Consider the following 23,094-nt stretch of genomic DNA (forward strand, 5'->3'; position numbering starts at 1 on the left):
ATGATTGGCGTTCACATGCAAGTTATGTGTGTGTGTGTGTGTGTGTGTGTGTGTGTGTGTGTGTGTGTGTATTTTCTTTTAAACCTGTGAATTGATGCTGGTTGACCAGCCAGTTACCAATACATAATAGCACACTCAAAAAACAGGGTACTTTTAGGAAAGCTTATTTTCAAAAAGACTATCCACAGACGTGTGAGTGTAGGAGCATCCCAAGGAATGGTGCAATAACCTGCATGAGCGCCAACAGAGCTGTTATTACCTGGAGAGGAAAGGGGAGGAAAGGCTCACCAGAAGGAGAGAACCGAGTAATGTGGGCTGGCTGCCTTGGGAGGCTCAGTGGCCCCTCGGTGAAGGATGCATCCAACACATGGAGACTCACAGACAGGGACCCAGGGGACTAAATGCCTTGATCTCAGTCTCTTCCCTTTCCCTTTCTTGCTGAGGCTCCCCATGGCTAAACCCAACTGGGATCTATAGCTCATTCATCTTAATACACACACACACACACACACACACACACACACACACACACACACTCTGAGTGGCCAGATTATTATGATCTCTGAACGCATAATAATCTGGCCACTCAGTATATAACCTATATAATAAAAGGTTAATATGCAAATTGTCCCCTTGACCAGGAGTTCAACCAGCAGGCAGGTCGGCCAACCGCCCATGTCTTCTTCCCCTGGCCAGGCTGGCCGGACCCCATCCATGCACGAATTCATGCACCGGGCCTCTAATACACACACACACACACACACACACACACACACACACACACACACACACTGAGTAGCCAGATTATTATGCGTCCAGAGATCATAATAATCTGGCCACTCAGTGCGTGTGTGTGTGTGTATTTTTTTTATTGATTTCACAGAGGAAGAGAGAGGGAGAAAGAGATAGAAACATCAATGATGAGAGAGAATTACTGACCAGCTGCCTCCTGCACGCCCCACACCGGAAATCGAGCCCACAACCCAGGCATATGGCCCAATCGGGAATCAAACCGTGACCTCCTGGATCATAGGTCGATGCTCAACCACTGAGCCAGGCGAGCCGGTCCTTGTTTATCTTATCTTGCAAATAGAACAAAAAGTCATCCGGTACCTTTCTCTCATGTTTTCTGCAAATATCTGGAGAGCAGACACATCAGCGGTATGCCCATTAGGAATGCTGTCAACTACCGTATTAGAGTGGCTTTGAACAGAGAGAGGTTTGCTTCTGTGCCAGAACAGGCAGGCTGGAAGTAGGCAGCCACTCACAGGCAGTCACGTCAGTAATGTCAGTGCTGGTGTCTAGAACTCTCAGGCTTGGCCTTGTGTGCCAGCCCCAGGATCATGACCACAGTTAAGTTAGGAAGAAAGGGGAAGTGAGGTCCCAGCATGTTTGCCTGTTTGTTTTTTGAAATCCAAAAATTTTTATAGAAGTACCCTCAGCAGACTTCCCATCATATTTCATTGGCCAGAACTGGGTCTCATGGTCTCCTATACCAGCAAGGGAGATTGGGAACGTGGAAAATGGGCTGGTCATGATTGATTCAGGCCACTTGTCATTTATTGCCTGAGACTGGAGATCTGGGTGCAAGGATCAAAATCAGAGATCTGTTATCAAGGAAGAAGGGACGGCATAAATTCTGGACCCACAATGAACAAGGCTTGCCACAAGTGGTTTAATTCAACAATAAAGCGATTGTCTGCTAGCTCTCAGGACAGCGATGGCTCTTTCACACTGTGTGCCATTGATTCTATGTGACGTCCAAAAGTGTTGTTTGATAGAGGAGTTTTGTCAAGGGCTTGCTCTACTTTTTCTCTGATCATACTATTTCTCAGTAGCCTATGACTCAATTCACAAGCCATAGTGTGAATTGTGTTGGTTTTCAGTGTAAGTTGGACAACTTTAATGACTCTTCTCTGGTTTTGATCTTTTCTCTGTCTTTAATGATAAAATGCATTGATATCACACTGGACATCAGTACTTTCCACATTCTGGAGAGACTTGATGCAAACGTCTCAATGGGCTTTGTGCCACTACTTGACAAAGTTGCATAATAGATAGTGCCTTTGGGACCCGAGGAAATGTATTACCAGCTAACAAAATCCCATTGCAGATATTCATTCCCATAGCTGTCTTTCTTATTCATACTTTTTCCCCTGCTCGTATAAAATTATCTCATTCTGCAACCTCATCTATACTGCTATACATAATCACATTTTATTTTGCAGTGTTTTTGTTCCTATTTTCAATACTGCTTTTTTGCTTTAATGAGCCTCTTTGGAACTACTGATCCATCTTTATGATTTGGGGCCATACTACTGTATAATAGTACCCGTAAAATGAAAATATAACAAATGTAAGCAATAACAAGAAAATGGTGTAAAAATAATATTTTAGGGTGGTGGGCACATGGTGCCATATACAGATCTTGTAACATAGAGACCCACACCTGAAACCTATATGTTCATGTTGACCAATGTCACCTCAATAAATATAAAAAAATAATCATATTTTAGCAAGTTGAACTACAGTTAAGGGCATTCTTTTTACTAAAAATGAACCGAGCTCAACTGGCCAACTCCGTTCTGGTGGCACGGGTGCACCTACAAGGCCATGATAATTATTACAAAGGTAATGGGTTTCTATGGAAATTATTGCTGATCTCACATTTGTGAAATGTGCATGAACAAAATCGCTTGTCTGCGTAGCAGACCCTGCCACACCTTCCTCTGTGCCCTCGCACTCACGTGTGCTGATGGCTTCTCCCCGTAAACACACGCAACTCTCAGCCCCGGGGGATTTCTCTGGCCTCAGAACTGTGCTCAGCTGGCACACAGGGCAGGCTGGGAGTGCCAGGGAGCCGATTCCCCTGGCTGCAGCCCTTACCCTTAGTGGGCTGGGGTGGGGGGCTCTGAGGCGGTCCCACACCGCGTCCCGGAGGTCCCAGTGGGACTGAGCCGTAACTGCAAAAGCCCATCCACACACCTTGGGTTGGTCCCTTTCCTTCACTGTGCACCTTCTCTTTCCTCCACTGGTGCTTCCTGGGCTCACCTGCCAAGCGAAACACCCACACTCACATCTTTGTCTCAGGGCCCGCTTCTGGGGAAAGGGTATTTCAGAGCAAAAACCCCAGGCTGGATTTTGCTCTGAAATACCCTTGCTGACCGTGAGATTCATGAGCCTCATTTTAAGGAAAACTGCTTTAGACAACTCTGGTCATTTTACAGATGAGAAAACTGAGGCCTGGTGTGGGGGACCTGATGTGCCGAGGGTCACACTGTGTCACAGGCAGCCCGGTTGGTCCTGGAGCTCCCTGTGAGGGAACCAGCACAGGCCGATGTCCTATGCCCTTGGGGCTGTATTAGAGGGTCTGATAGAGCTCCCTGACTCAGGCGTGGCACGCGGGGCCCTCAGCCTTTCTCAGGCTCACCTGGAAGAGCTGCTGAGAGAAGACAGGAAACTGCCGCCATAAACTGGGCTGGAGAGGAACAAGAGGAGGGGCAGCTGAGGCCAGATGGGGCCTGGGCATGACCCCTTTGCACCTTCTCATCCCCCCGAGCCCCCCCTCCCAGCTTGTTCTCCAGTTCTTGTGGGTGCTCCTCCTATTCCCTGCCCCATCACTGAAATGAAGGTTTTCTGGGTCTTTCCTAAAGAAGTCACCCCAACATCACACACACACACACACACACACACACACACACACACACACACACACACACTTTTCTCTGGGGTTAGGCCCCAGGTCTGTGGATCTCAAACACACTGTGAGAAGGATTCATGTCCCACAGAAGAAGGCGGGAGATTTCTCTCTGCCTTGTCTCTCCCTGTTTCCTATGAGAGCAGCTTGTGACCTGGGCAACCATTGCCAGAAGAAGAAATTGGCTTCCAGCCCAGCTTCCTAAATAATAAGATGATTTGTTCCAAATGCCCAACCCATAGACCTATACTTACTCCCAACTGACAGAGTGGGGAACCTGAGGCCAAGGAAGAAGTCAGACCACGAGCCCATGACCTGACTCCCAGACAGTGACCTTGCCATCCCAACTTCAGTGCAGGCTTGTGAGTGAGTTTATTTAAGCCAATAACTTACCCTCATGGTCACCCACAGCCCCAGGATGAGTACAGCCAGTGGAGGTCATGGTCCTGCTGGTAAAACCACCTGCCCTGCCCAGGTCCCTCTCCTTAGTTTCTATGGGGCAAGCAGGGATGGCATCCAAAGAAGCCGGAGCACCAAGGTCAGGGCCAGCTCCTAGGAGAGGAAATTCGCTTCTGTAACCTTTGTGAACTCTGCAGGATTCCCGTGGGGAGCAGCGGGGTGCAGGCACCTTAATGAATCCCTGCCCTTCCACAGGGAGCTGAGGCTAAGAAGTAGGGCAGTTCACTTACTAGAACTTAAACTATGCTAAGGGCCACAATAATCATATTAGCTGTGATGGTTTAAAAATGTCCACAAACTCTTTCACAATCTTCTTATCAAAAGGGAGTATTTAATTCCTCTCCCCTTGAATACAGGCAGCCTTAGTGACTTGTTTCCCATCAAATTGTGGAAGAAATGATACTGTGTGGTTTCCAAGATAAGTTTAAAAAAGAAAAAAAAGATGATACAGCTATGGGCTGGCTTTTTCTTGGGATGCTCAGCCTTGGACCCCAGCCACCATATGGTGAGAAAGCCCAGCTTACCCGGAGAAGCCATGTGTGGGTGTTCTGATCTCTATCTAACCCCAGCTGAGGTCCCAGCTGACAGCCAGCCTCAAATGCCAGATGTATGAGTGAGCCTGGTTTCAGATGATCCCAACCCCCAGCCTTCATGCCTCTTTAGTTATGGGTTATGGGCTATCTTCACCAAGTCCTGCCCATACTATATGGATTCTTGGACAAAATAAACCTTGTGTGTTAAGCCACTAATTTGCGCGGGCGGTTTTGTTATGCAGCAATAGATAAGCTGAACGATACTAAAGTGGATTGTGTATTTACTAGTAGCCAAGCATGGTGCTAAAGACATTACAGGACGGTAATCACATGTCATCCTCCAGACGGTCCTGTTAGGTAGGTTCTGTGGGATCGCCGTCTTAGGGAGAATGGAAGCTCAGAGTGACTAACTTGTCTGGATTAAAGGACCTGTCAGTGGCAGAAACAGGACCCGAGGCAGCAGTGAGCTGATACATGTTTAACAACCAATTCTCTGGGGGGCGGAGGGGGGATAGAAAAGGTCATAATCTGCTGTGTTTTCCCATTTCCGTGGTGTCAATTCTCTTACCGTGGCTGGTTTCAAGCTACTGGCACTGCAGGTGAAATTGGGAAGAGATGGGCACACTCAGCTCTCCAGGCAGTTGGTGGTGGCTCCAGTCCACCACGGGGTGCAGGCTGCCAGCCCAGGACCCCTGTTCTGAGACGATGATGGAGAGAATGTGTGTAGTGATGGATGGTCAGGAGAGTGTTTCAGACTTCTTCCTTGAAATCCAGGCTGAGCTGCGGAAAAGTCATTTTGCCAAGCTGTTTACTGAACTACGACACCAGAGACTGTTCTAGTCATGGATCATTAGTGGCACATAATACAGACAAGGTCTCTGCTCTCCTGGAATTTTCTTTTTCAGCAGGACAGAGACAGACAAGACTCAAAGGCGAGGGCACACTGAGAAGTTTGAGCTATTCTGGAGTGGGAGATGGAGAGTGAGCATCTCACAGTCCCCGAGAGGGGAGATGGGCCGGTGGCTCCCTTACCTTTCCGGGACCTTCGTTTGGGAGAAACCCTGAGTTAGAAAAGTCACAAGCCTGTTCCTTTGGGAGTCTCCCCTCCCCGCCCAATGTAGCAACCCCAGGAAAGGAGGGGCACAGGTTTCCCAGGGCACCCCCCGCCTCCCCAGCCCCAGCCTCAGCCCTCCAGCTGGTGAGAAGCTTCCTTAGTTGTGCTGAGGTTACTGAGAGTCTGGTTCTGCTGGGACCCTTAAGTGGGTCACCATCCTCAGCATCTGCAACAGAGATCAGAATCAGTGCACAATCCTGAAATAATTTTCACCTGGAGCTGATTCTTAACTGGGGGGGAAAAAAATGCTTCTGATCCAAAGGAGTCAGACTCTGCAGAGAAGTCACCTGCCTAAAGCACAGCTTCATCGGAATTAAGGGGACTTGCTCTCCTCCAAGCGTGTGCAACTTCGTCCGAAGAAGCAGATTTTTTTTATGCACAAGATTAAAAATCTTAAAGCATGACATGTACAATTATTGGAAAGATACTAAGATGTGAAGAATGAAAGTTCTCCTGACATCTTGGGTGGGGCAGAAGCGGGGTGAGGGGTGCAAATCACAGGGGATTGCAGTGAGCAACAGGACATGGCTCACACCAAATTTTTGGTGTCACTGCTCCTAAAGCCATTGGCAGAACTTAACCCAGAGAGAACCTTCTAGCACCTCTGTTCTGGGCTGCCCTCCCAGGCTCCCTCAGTTCTCTTCCTCAGACCCAGTGCTCCCCCAGGCAATGAGGGAAAACGATCTACTTTCTGTAAAATTGTATCTTTCCTGCCATGGAGAGTCTTTTTTTTTTTTTTAAATTATATTTTCATACCTTTGATAAAACTCATATATGTACATGGTTAAAAATATCCAAACGGGAAGAAAATGAAAAGTTACGTCTTCTTCCTTCGGCTTACCCTTGGGCCCTCTACTAGAGGCCCTATTAAGAGGTTTTATTTTTGTTTTGTTTTTTTTTTTTAGTCTCTTTCCAGAAACAGTCTATGTACACTCACACCTCATCCTACTTGACCTATGGGGGCCATTTGTCCCGGCCCTCCCTGCCCCTCCCTCCCTCTCTCCTCCTAGACACATTTGTGACACTGGGCCATGACAGGACTCTCTGTCCTCCTGTCTCACCCATTGCTTTGCTGGAGGATCCTTTCCCAGTTCTATTTTATCTCTCAATCTCTAAATATCAGATGACCCCAGGGCAATGACTTCCGATCCTTTCCTACCTATATCCAGCCCCCCAAGTGGCCCCTTCTCCAGCCATGGCTTCGCATATCAGATGACCCTGTGCTGGGCCTGTTCACTCGCTGTTCCAGACCCACTCTCCAGCCTCCTCCCCGCCCTGCTCTGTGCCTGGGGGCTGACCTGTATGAGCCAATCAGTGACTCCCTTGCCCTTTGGCTCCCCATGGGGTTTGACCACTGGCCAACACAGACATGCGTGTGGAGGCCGGGGAGGAGAGTGAGGTGAGGATATATGTTCTCCCTATAGGGTCGCCATGGACTGGCTGCACTCCTCCACCAAGGGCCTCAGCTCTTGTCAGTTGGCAACGTGCAAACTTGTAAATCGAAAATAAATCTCCTTCCTTGGATGAAATCACACAAGTTTGGATGTTGTCTTTTCTACTAGGCTCTCTCTGTCCCCAGGTTCCAGCAACTCCCGCCTCTCCCCCTTCGGAACTATGCACTGCCATTAGCCCTGGGGTCCTGCATGGCCCTCCCGTTCCTCTATACCCCACTACACTTCTGTAAAGAGTGCTTTTATTCAACCCTTCTCAGATTTCTCAACCCAAGTGCGCCCGGCTGTTTCCCTCTGGGACCCTCCCTGCTACAAATTCCAAACAACGCTCATATTTCTGTCACCCCTGAACCCCTGACCCACAGAAGCAGCTCAGACTACTGACTCCCTACCCCACTCCCTAAAACTGCTCCTCCCACAGTCTTCCCTGTCCTGGTCAGTGACACCTCCATGCTTATAGTTACACAATCGCTCTTGACTCCTCTTTCTCTCACAGGCACAGCTGTTCTATCAGCAAATTTTATCAGTTCGACTATCAAAGTACATCTAGAAGCAAGCACATCACTGACATCTTCTATCACCCTTGTCCAGCCACTGTTGTGTCTCCCCTGGATGATTGCAACAGCTTCCTCCCTGGGCTCTCGGATTCCACCCTTAACCCTTTGTCATCTATCTCCACGCAGCGGCCAGAGTGATCTATTAAAGTCCGATCGTGGCCTTCTTTGCTTAAGACCCTCCCCTGGTTTCCCATGAAAGCTAAACCCCCTACGGAGGCCTCCATGCTCCCCTGCCCCCCGCCCCCCACTCCCGCACCTTCCCAACCTGGCCACACTCCCTTCTATCACTCTGCCCCTTGACCCTTGTGCTTGGACTCCCCACTGCTCCTCGCATTCCAAGTAAACTCTTGCCTCGGGCCTTTGCACTTTCTCTGCCCTCTGCCTGACAGATACCCGAAGTTCTCTCCCCTCATTCTCTGCTTAAGTGTCAACTTGTGCACGAGGCCTTCCCTGACCATCCCGTCTAAAATAGCAGGACCTCCCGCACTTTCTGAACTCCTCACTCCCATTCCCTTCACAGCACATTTGCTTACCCCCACCTCCGTAACCTACACGAACCACTGCTATATCCCCAGTGTCTGCAAGATGCCTGGTACGTGGCAGGTGCTCAATATATATTTATTAAATGAATATATATATATATATCTTTAAAACGTCACAAGGCGGGGAGGGGCACGGACAGGAGGTCAGAGGATGCTCCCCAGTTTTGTTTCCCCAACACTACGGCTTGGACATTGGGCCCCTACACAACCGCCTCATTCTTTTCCACACGGCACAGTATCCCAGGGCACCGAGTGCCCTATGCTTCATTTAATCCGCTTCCTGTGGATGGACATTAAGGTGGCTTCCAATCTTGGGTATTGCACACCACGCTGCTATGAACCATCTTAGGCATTTATCCTTGTGCTTGTGTCCCTTGGATAAATCCCTATGTGTGAGCAATTGGTTGGGCCAAAGGGTATGTTCCTTTAAAATTCTGATCGGATGGCCAAGCTGTTCTCCAAACTGGAAGGCCCAGCCAGTCACACACACACCCCCCGCCCCACCACCTCTACCTCCTGTTGGCCCACCAGCGCCAACATCCAGACCTTGGTTAACACAGACCGGTACGTTTGTGTCTCATTAGCATTTCTGACTTGTGGGAGGAGCGAAGCCTCTTTTCCTCGGAACCTCTCCCTGCCTCAGAACTGCCCAGGCCGGGCTGAAGATGGAGCCTGGGACCCAGCCGGCCAGGCTGCCCCCGGGCCAGCGACAACCAGGGCTGCACCCTCTCCCTCGTTTCTGCTCTTTCCTGCCTCCCCCACAAGCATCTGATTCCTGGAACCCGGCTCGGTGACCTCACACCAGTGACTTCACGTCCGGGACCTTCTGGGAATTCTCAGCAGCACTTTTTCCTAAGAAACCTAACAGGGTAGGCGGGCGGGGAGAAGGAAAGACGTGCGTCGGCGGGGTGGGGGGAGCATGGGCCGAGCAGAGGGAGGCGCCGAGCCAGTTTCCTTCTCGCGATCAGGGGCGGGTGGAGCCGGCAGGGGCGTGTGGCCCAGCGCCGCCTGCGGGACCTGAGTACCCGCCCCTCCTCCCCCTCCCCGCCCCCAGGCTGGCTGCCAGGCACCCGCACGCCACGCCCCCCGCGTTCCTGGTTTGGGGCCAGGGGGGCTATTCCCGGGTGCCCCCAGGCTGAGCCTCTGCTAGTGTTTTCTTTGAAGTCAGCTGGCTTCCAACTCGGCAGCTCTGCCAAAGGTGGGGAGCAGGTACCCAGATGGAGAAAAGGGGGGGAGCGGGGGAGGGGTGTTGATCTGCAGATACTAACAGTAGAGTGAGGAAGAGACGCACAAAACCGAAAGGTTACAACCGGATTATCTAAACTACAGGATTTCATAAGGTGGAGCGTTCAAAGGACACTCTCCGTGGCTTTGGCTTCCTTGAAGAGGTTGCCTCAGAGCTGAGTCTCCAAGACCAAGTCTCCAGGGTGGACACTCAGGGGGTGAGGCCCGCACAGCGCCAGCAAACCCAGGGCTGCGTTATGATTATTGTAAGCCGTAGGCACTTTTGCCTGCCTGGGCTCCTTCCTCCATAAAGATATTTTTTTAAACTATATTTTACCAGCTTGTGGTATAAAGATACATACATACCGTATTTTCCGGCGTATAAGACGACTTTTTACCCCAGGAAAATCTTCTATTCGCCCAGTCGTCTTATACGCCGGAAAATACGGTATGTTATTGTTATGTATTAAAACATTTTCTTCTACCTAAAAGTTCTTTCTTTTTTTTTTTCCTTCTGATTTTAAAAGAAGGTAAAACAGCCCTAGCCGGTCTCAGTGGATAGAGCGTGGGCCAGTGCCGTGGTCGGCAAACTGCGGCTCTCGAGCCACATGAGGCTCTTTGGCCCCTTGAGTGTGGCTCTTCCACAAAATACCACGGCCCTGGGCGAGTCTATTTTGAAGAAGTGGCATTAGAAGAAGTTTAAGTTTAAAAAATTTGGCTCTCAAAAGAAATTTCAATCGTTGTAATGTTGATATTTGGCTCTGTTGACTAATGAGTTTGCCGACCACTGGGCCAGTGGACTGAAGGGTCCCTGGTTGGATTCCCATCAAAGGCACGTACCTTGGTGGCAGGCTCCATCCGCAGCCCTGATCCTGGTGCGTGTGGGAGGCAACCCATCAGGCAACCAATCGATGTCTCTCTCACATCAATGTTTCTCTCTCTGTGTCTCTCCCCCTCCCTTGCACTCTCTCTGAAAGTCAATAGAAAAATATCCTCAGTTGAGGATTAACAAAAATAAAAATTAAATTGAAAAAAAAGAAAGTAAAACATTTCACGGGCGCTTAAAAATATGGTTGGCCCAAAACATGCCTGCTGTGCCCAATGAGTAAGCTGACCCTAGGCAAAGCCAGGGTGGCCTGACAGCCCCGTATAGAACCTTACAGCCCCTAGAAGGTAGATTCTCACGGGAGAGAGGATGGGGAGAGGCAGGAAGCAGCTGCACCAGAGGGCCTGATGATCTGGTGTGGGCTTTACGGTAGAGATGGCGGGGAGAGCTGTGGGGCTGGACTGGAGGATTGACTGTTTGGGGGCGGCACTAGAAGTGGGGAGAACATTGGGATGGCTGTTGCCGCAACATGACATCCAACCTCTCAGGACAACAGTGGAGAGATTTGGGAAGCCAGACAGATGGAGGTGAGGTCGGGGGCAGGGACACGGCTGGGCTTGCCCCTCTGCCCACGCCCCTCGTGGAAAAGGAGAAAATGAGAAGAAGCGGGATGTGCCTCGGGGCTTTGGGAAGAACAAGTGGAAGGCCCTTCACCCATCGCACCGCAGGGAGAATCTGTGCATCCTTACCGGCCTGTGGGCTCTGCTGAGGCTCCTGAGGCATCACAACCCGCCCCCCGCCCCTCCCACTGCTGCTGGAGGTACCCCTCCAAAGCTCCATTCCCACTGGGCCATTTTCCTGCTCCCCGTGGCCTGGAGGACAAAACCACAGTCCTCTCCTGGGCATTTCAAGGGTTCAGAATGCGAAAAAACAGACTGGGTTTTCAACATCCCTTACAAGGAGAACACTGTTCCAGAATCTCTCCGGCTACACATTTCTCAATCCCCAGTAACTCCACTCCCTGTGGCCCCCAACCCCGCCCACTCCCCAACCAGAAACAAAACAAAAAACAAAACAAAAGCTAGTTACCTTCTAGTGCGAGCACTGGGCTTCCTCCGGAGCAGACCAGGACTAAATCAAGGGCTGGAGCAGTAAATACACTTAGAGGGAGAAGAGCTGCGCTCAGATGACTCTTCGAAAGAAAAACCTTTATTTATTCATTCTAAAACGTGGATCGATCACCTACTATGTGCTTTTGCACCATGCCAGGCACTGGGGCTGCAACAATGAACAAGTGAGAAGTGGTTTGCGTGGAGATGATATTCTAGTGGGGGAAGACTTGACTGAGTAGGTGGCAGTTTCCAAAGACGGCCACATGTCTTCTAGAACTTTGTCAGGAACCAAGAGTCGGTCAAAGGATTAACTCTGACCTTCAGTAAGTTACTGAAACTAGGCCCACTTCCTCTTGCCTGAGGACAAAGCATTTCTTCTGTAGCCACCCTTCAACTGCCACACCCTTTATCTATAGTTACGACTTTAGCCGATTATCTAGGTCAGCCCCCACCCCTCCTAGGCATCCACCCTTCTAGAAATCACATATAAGGAACGCTGTAAAAATAAAATTTCGAGGCTTGATCAGAATCCCTTTTGTCTTGCCTCCATTCTTTGCGTCCTTTGTCTGTCTCTCATTCTCTTAGGTGCGCCGCCTCAGTACCCCCGTTAGAAGACCCCGCAGGCCGGGGAAAGAACTTTTCCTCATCAAAAGGTGGTGTCTGATATCCTTTCCATTCTGTCTAGGCAGACTGGTGACTCATTTGTAGCCAACAGAATGCAGCAGAAGTGATTCTGTGTGACTTCTGAGACTAGGTCATAAAAGGGAATGCAGCTTCTGCCTCCTTAGCTGGGACACAGACATGCCTTTGGAGCCTGGAGATGTAGGAAGTCCTACTACCCTGAGACTGCCATGCTGTGAGGTGGCCCTGGTCACATGGAGAGGCCGTGCATGTGTGTTCTGGCTGACATCCCAGCTGAGGTCCCAGCCAACAGCCAGCATCACTGCCAGACATGTGAGTGAGTGAATCTTCAGATGTTCCCAGCCCCTAGCTGTCCAATCACTCCCGCCTTCGAGACTTCCCAGCTGTGGCCCCACACACATCGTGGCATAGAGACAAGCCATCCCACTGTGTTTTGTCCAAATTCCTGACCTACGGAATTCATGAGCATTATAAAATGGTTGTTATTTAAGCCACTAAACTTGAGGTGGTTTGCTATGCAGGAATAGTCTGAAGAACACTGACAATAAGCAAATACATAAGCAAGATAATTTTATATTGAGATGACGGGTCCTCAGGAAAACATACTGCAGCATGATGATTTGGAGGAAAGCCTCCTTAAAATGGGGGGACAGGAAAGGGGTAGGAGAGGGAGGGAGGGGAAATATGGATCGGGAAAGGCCTTTCTGGAGAGACACTTGAACTGGAGTCCAGCCACTAAAGATCTGAGAGAAGAGCCTTCGGGGTAGATGGTACAGCACGTGCAAAGGCCCTGAGGCAGGAATAAGCTTGGTGTGTTCTGTGAAGGTCAAGAAGGCCAGTGTAACTAGGTGGGGGATGTGGGTGAGGAGGAGAGGGGGGGCAATGAAGACGGAGAGGAAGACAGACAGGCAAGTCATTCTGCTCTTCCAGGGGGCTAAGAAGTTAGATTTCAGGCTGTGTGCTGGGAAGCCAGTGGAGGGTATTGTACAAGAGCGACTTGGTCTGGTGAGCACTTGATCAGAGCTTTGGCTGCCTGGTGGATGACAGCCTGTAAGGACAGACAGAGTGAAGGAAGGAAAGACCACTTCCTAGTAAGAGGTTATGGCAGTGGTCGGCGAAACAGGGGCTGGAGGGTGGCCTGAGACAGGATGATGGCAGTGAAGGTGGGGCTGGTAGACAAACTCGGGACCCAGGCAGCGACAGGGAAGGGAGGTCGGTCCGTGGGTGAGGACCGGAACCCGGCATCCCTCTGGAGTCACAGAGGGAGGCTCGGAGCCAGGCGGGCCAGGACAGCGCGTACTGGCGTCCCGGGACTGCCTCGGAGCCAGCCCCTGGCTGCGCGCCGGCCCGGCGTTTCCCGGCAACGACCGCCGCCCGAACATTCCGAACTCGGTGGCCTGGTGACGTCACCGTCACCTTGGCGACAGCGGGTGAGAATGCGCCTCCACCCCCCCCCCCGGGTTCGGGGGCGGGGCCTGGGCGGGTTGTGCACCGCCTTCGGCGAGGGTGGGGCTGGGAGGGGAGGGGCGTGGCGGGGCCCAGGCGGCGGCGGCAGGTGTGGCGGCAGGTGTGCAGGGGGCTGGGCAAGGCCTCACCCAGCGGTGCACGCAGCCGCCCACGTGATCACCAGCCCTCCGTCCCCACGCCTCTCTTCCCTCTTCCCCCTCCGCCGCTGCCTCCAGCCAGGAGGACCGGCTCTGCTGTCATGTCAGGTCACCGAAGAGATGCCTTCTCCCACCACCCAAACTAACTGCCGCCCTCTTCTCGCGGACCCACCTGGTTTTTTTATTTCCTTCACAGCTTCGTCCTCCTCTAAAATTGTCCTATCTGCTTATAATACAGTGTCTACCCTCTTTAAACCCAAGTTCCATGAGGTTAGTTAGGGATACATTCTCTCTCTATTCTTAGCACCCTGGAGGGGAATCTGGCATGGAGTAGATGCTCAATAAATGTTATTCGGATGAATCAGTGAATTCACGTAATCATTTCATTCATCTGTGTGTTCATTGATTTGACATTTACGAAGGGCCTTCTAGGCACTTGTGATGCGCGCTAGGGATACTGAGATGAACAAGACAGGGACTCCACCTGGAGGTGAGAAGAGATATGTTAAAACTAATCATTACAATATTAAAAGTGAACATTTTTTTTTTTTTTAGTTCCAGATGCTAGGCATAGCTCCAAGCACTTAATTAATTCACGTAATCTTCACAATAGTAGCTCCCATAATTGTGCCCACTTTACAGATGAGGCTCTGAGAACAGCCACCCTAGAAGATGCTGGGCCCTACAATCAAGTGAGATTCCACAGAGGACACGGGAGGGAGACACGTGCCAAGGGGCCCATCGAGATGTGGGTATCAGGCTCAGGGGGGTAGATTTGGTATCTTACTGCTCCCACACAGCAGTTTCCCACAAGTGACCGGCTCCTTCCAGGTCAGAACTCCACTGCCCTAGGGGAGCACCCCATATCAGCAGAGCAGGCAACGAGTAGGCTGTGAGGGTATGGAGGGCTGAGCCCTTGGCTGCTGGTGGTAGGACAGGAGCCTGCCTGTTCAACTGAAGCCAAGTGTGGGCAAGTTCCCACATCACCTTGTAGGGGCAAGATGGGGGGTGGCAGACAATCGTAGTTGTTAAAGCCCCTTCCTGCAGAGGGCTCTCTAGGAAATCCAGCAACGAACTCCCACCTCTGGGTTTTTGCACATGCTCTTCCCTCTGCCTAGCATGCACCTCCCCCTGATTCTCACACAACTGACATTTTACTATTTAGATCCTAGGTTTTGTGTGTGTGTGTGTGTGTGTTGTTGTTGTTTGTTTGATTGATTGATTTCATTAGAGAGGTCTGTCTTGGCCAAGGCCTCTAAGGCAATCACCTATCAATGTCACATTACTATATTTTAAGACCTCTACCCCAGAATGGGAGAGTGGCCCAGTCAGGTGCGTCGTCCTGACCCAATGTTTCCTATCCATGGGCTCTGTCTGCTCATTCTGGAAGGTCCATACCTTGTGAGCAGGACCCATTAGAACTCACCTGCTGCTAGACAGGCCTTGCATGCAGCAGGTATTCAATGCTTTTTGAGAGTGAAAGGGCCCTTCACCCAATCACTCTGGCTTCTCCTGGCATGGAGTTCTCCTGGCATGAGGCTCTCCCTCCTTTCCGGGCCTGACTGGGCCACTCTGCCACTCTGGAGCAGGATTCTGGTCAGCTGCCACTCCAGGAGGATGTCCAAGAACCACCAGGAGGGGAGGCCAGAGGTAGAGGGTCAGCAGTGTATGTGTGTGGGGGGGCGGGAAGGGGGCAAGAGGAGTGAGGAGAACAGGGGTGTGGGCAGGCTTTCGTGGGTCCCAGCCAAGATGGTAGAAGAAGAGGTGGCTTCTCCCAGCCTTCCAGCACTGCTGTTGCCAGGGAAATGGGGCACCTGGAGGTTGTGGCTATTTCCTCCCACAGTGGGGACCCAGATGCACAAATGGTCAGACACACACGGCGGAGAGAATAAAACCTGGGTTTATTCAGACTGTTTCCTTCCCTTTTGGGTGCCGAGTGAGGGGCAGTGGGGGTGGGGACGGAGAACCTTTGGCTTCTAGGGACATTACTGATTGGCGACATTGTCTATGACCTTTGGGCTGCCAGGATGACCCTCTGACCCATGGAGATGGTGACGAAGGGGCTGCAGCAGGGCCCTTCTGGAGCCCTCAGCCTGATCCCGAGCAGAGCCCCATCCAGTGTCTAGTTGGCCCTGTCCTCTCCAGGAATTAAGGCACAGATGGCTGAGAACATTCCGACTCCTAATAGAAATAAAGGCTGAGGGTAGCAGGTCACTCAGGGGGCTCCGGCTGGAGCAGTGGCATGCAGACTCATGGATGTCAGCGTGCCGGCCAGTCCTGTGTGAGGAGCACAGTGTCTGCTCATATTACCTCCACAAACAGCTGCGAGCCCCCATTCTACTCCTGTGCCCGGCCACTCGGTGGGCCTTTTCCCAATCTTTCTCCTTTTGCAAGAACTGGGCCTATTGAGGAAGCTGACGAAAGATGCCCTTTCTTCTTGGTCCTGCCGTCCTGTGTGCAGGAAGAAGGCACCCACTTCAGTTCCCGGGACAGGTGGGAGGTGGAGGGGCTCACTGGGCTGCAGGCTGGGAGTGGCCGCTGAGCCCGGCGGGGCTTCGCAAAAACTGCTTTAACAAGGGGGAGGCTTGGAGCCCGAGGTGGGGACCTGGGCCCCCCGCAGGCCCTGCCTGCTCTGTGACCATGGTGGAGGATGTGGGGAGGGAGTTCCCGCACTGGCCCACCTCCTTGTGCTGCTCAGTCACAGTTCTCACGGCTTCACAGCGCTGGGAGCCCCCAGGCCCAGTCTGGAGCTCCAGAACACTCTTCTGCCGCGCCCCAGGCAGGGTGCTGGCTGAGGCAAGGGTGCTGGGCTGAGGCTCAGGCTGTCCAGAGCACTGGGTGACCTCTGTTTCCCCAGCCTTGTCCCGGATACCTTTCTGGTGGAGCAGGGCCTGGCTCACATCCTGGGCCAGGTGTGTGCTTTTCACTGAGACATCTGGGCTGCCCTCGGGGCTGGGAGCCTCTGGAAGCTTCCTTGTGGCTGACTTAATGGAGATGAAGGTTGGGGAGGAGGGTGCATCTCTGCTAGAAGGCAAGACTGGAGGGACGCCTGAATCTTCTCCCAATGTCTCCAGCCTCCGGGTGGAAGGTGCGTCTGAGTCTGCTGGACCTATGTTCTCTGTGTGATTTTTGACCTTGGCTTGACTCTGGACCTCAGTATGGCATGTCACCTCGGTTTGGCTCTTGATTGCAGTTTGACCCCTGACCTTCTCGCCTGAGCAGTTGAGCCTGGCTCTACTGCTGTCCATGACACTGACCTTGGGGGCACTGTGGTCCTCTGGGGGGCCTTGGGAATAGCCCCTGGTGTTCGCCTCAGGCTGGAGGCTAGACATGGAGCTGAGGGCCTTGTGCACAGCCTCCTCGATGTCCAGCAGCCTGGCCAGGGTCTGTTCCTTCAGCCGGGAAACCTCCATGCTGACTCTCGTCAGCTCCCCAAAGGCCTGCTCCACCGAGGCCTCGGGCTTATGGGGGGCAGTCGGAGCCTGAAGGGCCCCTCCTAGCTGGGGCACAGCCTCAAAGAGTCTCCTCAGGGCCCCCACATCCACGCTGCTCGCAGCCTCCTTCTCCAGGGCTTGCACCTGGCTCAGGAGGCCCTGGAGCTCTTGCTGGCTTCCCTGCTGAGTCTCAGAGCTCCCAGGGGCCCCTTGCTGGGAACCTTCCATCAGCTTCTCTCCTGGGGTGCTGGGGCCCTGCCGTGGTGAGGTGGGGTCACTGTTGAGAGCGGAGAGCTTGGGGGGCTCAGGGCTCTGGGCATTGCTGCCCATAGCCTGACTCTTGGTCGGCCCAGGGGCCATGGTGCTGGGGCCATGCTGAGGGCCAGGCTGGCTCTGACCCCTGGAGAATCCAGCCAGAGATGCATGTCCCGGGCCCGTAGTGGTGGGGACCTTGGCTGGCCGAGGCGTGGCTGCGTCTATCTCCCCTTGTTTGTATTTTCCTTGGGAGGAGCTGGGAGATAGAGCTGAGGGCTTGGGCAGCCTCTGAGGAGGGGGGATCTGGCTTAGGTGTGCAGGTTTGGGGGGCAGCTGGGGCTTCTTCCTTGGTGGGATGGTGGGCTCCAGTTTCGGGGTCTTTGTCTGTGACTCCCCAGGGCTTCTTTGGCCGGCAGGGCTGCTGCAGGAGTGGAGAAGGGGGTCCTGCAGGAGCTCGGAGGCCTGCGGGCTGGAGTCCTCATCATGGTGGGCTTGGGGTGGGAAGTCAGGTCCTGTCACAGCAGCTGGGAGAGGAGGAGGAGGAACAGAGGCGTTATGGGAATGCAGGCCGGCACCTGCCGCCTGAGGCCCAGAGGTCAGAGTGTAATGGGCTAAAGAGGCAGCCTTCAGGGTGGTCTCTGCAGCTCGGAGGCTCCCTGGGCTGACTTCGGCCATGGCTTTCTCTGGAGGCCCCCAGGCTCTCTGTGCGCAGCCCCCAGGTTCTTCCCGGCTTTGCCCAAGACTCTGACCTGGGCATTCGTGGAGTGGGCTGGAAGCCTGGGCCAAGCGGGCAGTCTCCCTGCCCCTTGGTGGGTGCTCCCTCTCAGAGGGCTGAACACCCCCAGGTAGGTCACAGGTCCTCACGGGGTGAGCATTGTAGATGCCGTCCTGAAGAGTCACCCGCCCCCCAGGCAGCCCTGCGGACAGTACTTTCTGTTCCCCACTGACCTTTTTGGGGGCTGCTGGGATCCCGGGGTCACCTCCTGCCATGGGCCTGGCGTTGCTTTGAACAGTCCCAGTGGGAGCGGCCTGTGCTTGCGAAAGACCATCCTGGAAGGGTGTGGAGACAGCCCCAGGGGCGGGGCCATGCTTGTGCTTGTTCAGCACTTGCTGTTGCAGGCTTTGGGCCTCCGCTGTCGCCATCCGAAGGCTCTGCATGGCGGCCTGGAGGTCTGCTGCTCCGGGCCCTGGTGCTGTAGTCGAGGCTCCTTCCGACTTTCCCGAAGCTTCCATCCCTTTCTGCCCAGGGCAGCTGTCTTCTGGCTTTTCTTTGCCAGCCAAAAGGCTTCTCTTTGCAACGGTCCGTGGGGGACAAGGGGAGGCCCCTGGGTCTCTCAGGTGCCCTATCTCCATGCTGGGGTCCAGTGGGGGAACATGAATGATGCTCTCAGTTGCAGGCAGCCTCTGGGCCTCCTCGCTGGCTGGCACTGGACCTGGGTCAGCCGGTGGCTCCCACCGCAGGCTGTGCAGGCCGCTCAGGTCTCCTTTGTCTATGCAGCTGGCCAGCAGCTGCACACTGCTCCTCTCGGGGGCCCTGCTGGTGAGCCAGGGCTGCAGGGAGTAGGCAGTCAGTGAGACCAGGCCCTGCTCTGTCTCCTGCATCACCAGCCCAGTCCTCGCCACTGAGGTGCCCAAGCCACAAGCTAGCAACTGCTGGAACTCTGGGTCCAGATCTTCCACATTCCCGCTGCCTCCTGGAAGCCTCATGGGCTTGAGCCGGAGATGGCCCGCTGGGTCCTCCTGAACCAGCAGCCCCTGCTGGTCCACGTCTGGCCGGCTCAGCACTTGGCGGACAATCCTGGGAAGCTCGCCAGATACCAGCTCCTCCTTCCGTATGTGGGGGGCCCCCTGTCCTGGGCCCAGGAGCACATACTTGGCAAGGCAGAGCTCCCCTGGCCCTCGGACCTCCATGAGGATGCCTCCCCGGTGCAGGATGCCAGGCGTGGCATGCAGAGTCCTCAGGGTCCCCTGGGTTGCAGTCTCCTGCCTCTTGGGCACCGAACCTGACAGGTCCACTGGCTGCTCTTCCTGGAGGTCGCCCCCACGGATGCTCTCGGCTGCCAGGGAGCCCATGGGGCAATTCTCAAAGAGCCAGGTGAACTTGTGCACGGAGCCCACAGGGATGGGCTCAGGGATTGCCCTTGACCCCTGGTCTTCCCTCTTGCCTGCGTCCAGGGCCTGGAACACCTCCTTCTGACGAGACACCTGCCCTGAAGGAATCTCCACGCGGCTGCAGTATCGCACAGGCCCTCTTCCACAGGGACGGCCTGACGCCTGCAGAGGCTCAGTCTCAAAGACATGTCTGTCTGTCTGTCCTTCTCCAGCCCGGACCTGGCAAACCTGCAGGTGTTGGTCCCTGGAGCCTTCTGGCCTGTCCAGGGGTTGGGGCACGAACATCCAGGTGCAGGACCGTGCCTCGGCCTTCGCTGTGGGATCTGTGACCTCTGACCCCTGCTTCTCTGCCAACTCACTCATTGGGCATGTCTCAAATAACCACCGGATGGTCTGCACGTCACCCTTGGGGGGTGCCTCAGGCTGGGGCCCTGCCTGACTCCTTCCTTCTTCTTCCTGTCGTTCCTGCCGCTCCCGCTGGTGGATTACTTCCAGGGGCTGGGTCTCAAAGAGCCACCGGGCGGTGCTCACGTCTCCAGCCACCACTTCCTGTCGGGTGATGCCCCGCACCACGTCGATGGTACTGGGGTTTCGGCCCAGCTGGTCTAGAGGCTGTGTCTCAAACATCCACCGGTAGCCCTGCACATCACCTCCGACTACTTGCTCTCTGCTGACAGAGGTCAGGGCATGGAGGTGGCCTTTGCCATCCTGCATGGCATACACCGTTGACCCTGTGTCCTGGGACTGCCCAGCAGAATCAGTTCCTTCTACTTCGCTCCCATTTCTGGGGGTGGAAGGCTCACCCTGCCCGATGCTGTCCAGGGGGAGGGTCTCAAAAAGGTTCTTGAAAGTCTTCACGTCCCCCTTCACCCCATCCTTTTGGGGGGCACTTGGAGAGAGGGATAGTGCTGAGAAGCTGTCACTGGATAGATGCGCACACATGAGCCCCTCTCCCTTCCCGGCACCCACCCGCTGCAGGTGACCCACTTGGACCTTGTCTCTGGGAGTGTCCAGGGGCTTCATCTCAAACAGCCACAGGGTGGAGCGGACATCGCCAGGGACTACTTCCTCTTTGGGCGGGGCCTCTGCCCCAGCCTCCTCTTCCCCCTTGAGAGTGTCTAGCGCTCGGGTCTCAAACAGATGCCGCTGCTGCTGAACATCTGGACCAGGAGGGAGAAGGTCTGGGGATGGCTGGAAGTCCTTCTCGTCCACCAGGATCTCCCGGATGGCATCCAGGGGCTGTGTCTCAAAGATCCAGCGAGTCGCGCTGACATCCGGCCGGGCCCCCTCCTCCAGGGAGATCCCCCGGATCACCCGCACCTGGCTGGGGTCCCGGTTGATGGCATCCAGAGGTTGGGTCTCGAAGAGCCAGCGAGCTGACCTCACCGCATTGCTGTGGATCTCCTCCCGGCAGGCGGCCTTGACCTCATGGATGGCGCCTGCTGCGTCCTGGATGGCACACAGCGGCTCCGTCTGGAACAGCTTCACCGTCTTCTTCACGTCGCCCTTCAGCTCCTGGATCTCCGAGCGCAGCTCCAGGGGACTCTGCTCCTGGGTGGAGGGGCGGGAGCCCAGGCGGTCCAGCGGCCGAGTCTCAAAGAGCATCCTGGTGCCCTGCACATCGCCGCTGGCTGCGGGCTCCTTCGCTGGCGCCTCCGGTGCCTCGGTCTGGCCCGTCAGCTCAGCCAGCGGCTTTGTCTCAAACAGCCGGCGGGCTGCGCGCACGTCCGCTCCAGATGGCGGCGGTCCGGCGGGCTCCTGGTCCGTGCTGCTGGCAAAGGAGCCTTCCTCAAACTTGCGGGAGGTGGCCTGGACGTCACCGCTGGGCACCGGCTCCTTGGCTGCTGGCTTCTCATGGTCCCCAATGGCGTCCAGCCGCCAGTTCTCGAAGATCCAGCGCATGCACTGGACGTCCCCCTCGGTGGGCTCCTCGGAACCCAGGACCTCAGCCAGGTCCTCAGCCACGGCCTCGGCCAGGTTCTTGCGGAGCTCAGGGTGGATGTGCCTGTAGAGGCGGCGGAGCTCGTTGGCTTGCCGCTGCTGGTGGAACTTGGAGAAGGACTCCTTGGGCGGTGGCAGCGGCAGGTCCTCCAGGGCCGGCGGCGGCGGAGGGAGGGGCAGGTCCTCTGCAGTGGCCATCGGGATGGTGGGTGTGGGGGCCACCTGCGTCTGGGTGTTGGACATCCTTCTGAAGAGAAGGGCAGAGATGAGGATGGGCTGGGGCCTTAGGTGGGAGGGGGGCTGGCTGCTGGGAGAAATGGGAGGGAGCAGGACGCAGGGTCAGAGTAGGGCTGTGGTGACATGGCCTCTCCCAGACTTCACTTGGGTCTCACTCTGCCGCCTGCATGCTTGGTGTGTGACAGATCTTAAACTTAGGGCACATGGACCCATCTACCAAGGTGGGTCCAGGCTTCCCAGGATCCATCACCTGAGCAAGCAAGACATTGCTGGCCATGAAGCTCTGTCCTTCAGCCTCACAAAGGATGTTCACACCTCCAGCTGGCAAACTGGACAGGCCCCATCCTCACCTTCCTTTACCAAAATCAGGGTTCCCTGGTGGAGTCCCAGAAAGGGAGAGGCAGGTCCCAAAACTAGTGCCTAGGTATTTCCCATAGAGAAGAAATTCTCTTCCATAACACCAGAGGGCGCGCTTGCCACGTTCACTGAGAGTCTTGCCCAGCTGCTACCTAGGCTTTCAACTCACTGTCCATCCTTTCCCAGGCACAGGGGGCCCACAGCCCATGCTCTAGCGGAAGCAGTAGAGGCTCACCAGGTATCTCATGGTTAGGCAGAGCCAGATCCTGAGTCCCACGTAGGGGGTTCTGTGCTATACCCAAGACTCAGAGGTCTGAGCTAGGGGGATCTTGAGGGTCTTCAGGCCCAAGCATTCATAATTAAAGATGAGGAAATTGAGGCCCAGAAAGGGTCAGATCTTGGTGAATGAGTAACAGGTAGTGCTGGCATGGGGTTCCTGGACCCTTTTGGGGCCTGGCTTCCAAGAGATTAGAGGGTAGGGGGTGTAAAACTTTCCTATCGGCTGTGGTGCCCCTCTGTTCCGCAGCAGACACCCCTAGGAGAGTGAGGGTGACACCTACCGGGGAGGTGGGCAGTGGGACCCTCTGCAGAGACAGCCCTGCCCCTTGCTCTTGGAGACTCGGTCCCAACTGTGTGCAATGAGCCCGAATCCAGCTCCGTGGTCCTCTCCTTTCTCCGACTATGTCAATCAGGTTCCACCATGGCGTTTCCACCCCCCAGCTCACCCCTGCCCCCCTCCATGGCCTCCCACCCCTCAAGCCCTTCTCTGGTCTCTGTCCTCTATGTCTTATCTGTCTTGTGACAGGTGTACTAACAATCCCCAGAGGCCTGTAGGAAAAGAATGAGAAGCATGTGCCCCTTTTGCCGCCCCTGACCCATGGCTCTGCTCCACACTCAATGCTAAATATAGCTGAGGTCCTGGCCTCAGCAAGGCAGCCCTGGGCTCCAGACAGAGGCTCAGGCTCAGCCAGTGGGACCCTGGGGGCCTTGGCCCATC

General features: G+C 54.4%; 1 protein-coding gene and 1 long non-coding RNA gene across 3 annotated transcripts; both read right to left on the reverse strand.

Annotated features, from left to right (window-relative positions):
- Positions 1-4,095: 4,095 nt before the first annotated feature.
- Positions 4,096-11,540, reverse strand: LOC129147129 (uncharacterized). Of its 2 annotated transcripts, none has more exons than XR_008554469.1 (3): positions 11,493-11,540; positions 5,258-5,469; positions 4,096-4,249 (listed from the first exon to the last, which is right to left on the reverse strand). It is a non-coding gene; the product is annotated as an uncharacterized LOC129147129 (long non-coding RNA). The 2 variants fall into 2 exon arrangements; XR_008554470.1 differs by lacking the exon at positions 4,096-4,249 and adding an exon at positions 5,086-5,118.
- Positions 11,541-15,645: 4,105 nt separating this feature from the next.
- Positions 15,646-21,746, reverse strand: XIRP1 (xin actin binding repeat containing 1). Its single transcript, XM_054729695.1, has 2 exons — positions 17,646-21,746; positions 15,646-17,582 (listed from the first exon to the last, which is right to left on the reverse strand). Exons 1-2 carry the CDS (start codon positions 21,744-21,746, stop codon positions 16,272-16,274), a joined length of 5,412 nt encoding a protein of 1,803 aa, XP_054585670.1. The 3' UTR covers positions 15,646-16,271.
- Positions 21,747-23,094: the final 1,348 nt, after the last annotated feature.

Source organism: Eptesicus fuscus, chromosome 18 (assembly GCF_027574615.1).
Source record: "Eptesicus fuscus isolate TK198812 chromosome 18, DD_ASM_mEF_20220401, whole genome shotgun sequence".
Taxonomy (NCBI): Eukaryota; Metazoa; Chordata; class Mammalia; order Chiroptera; family Vespertilionidae; genus Eptesicus; species Eptesicus fuscus.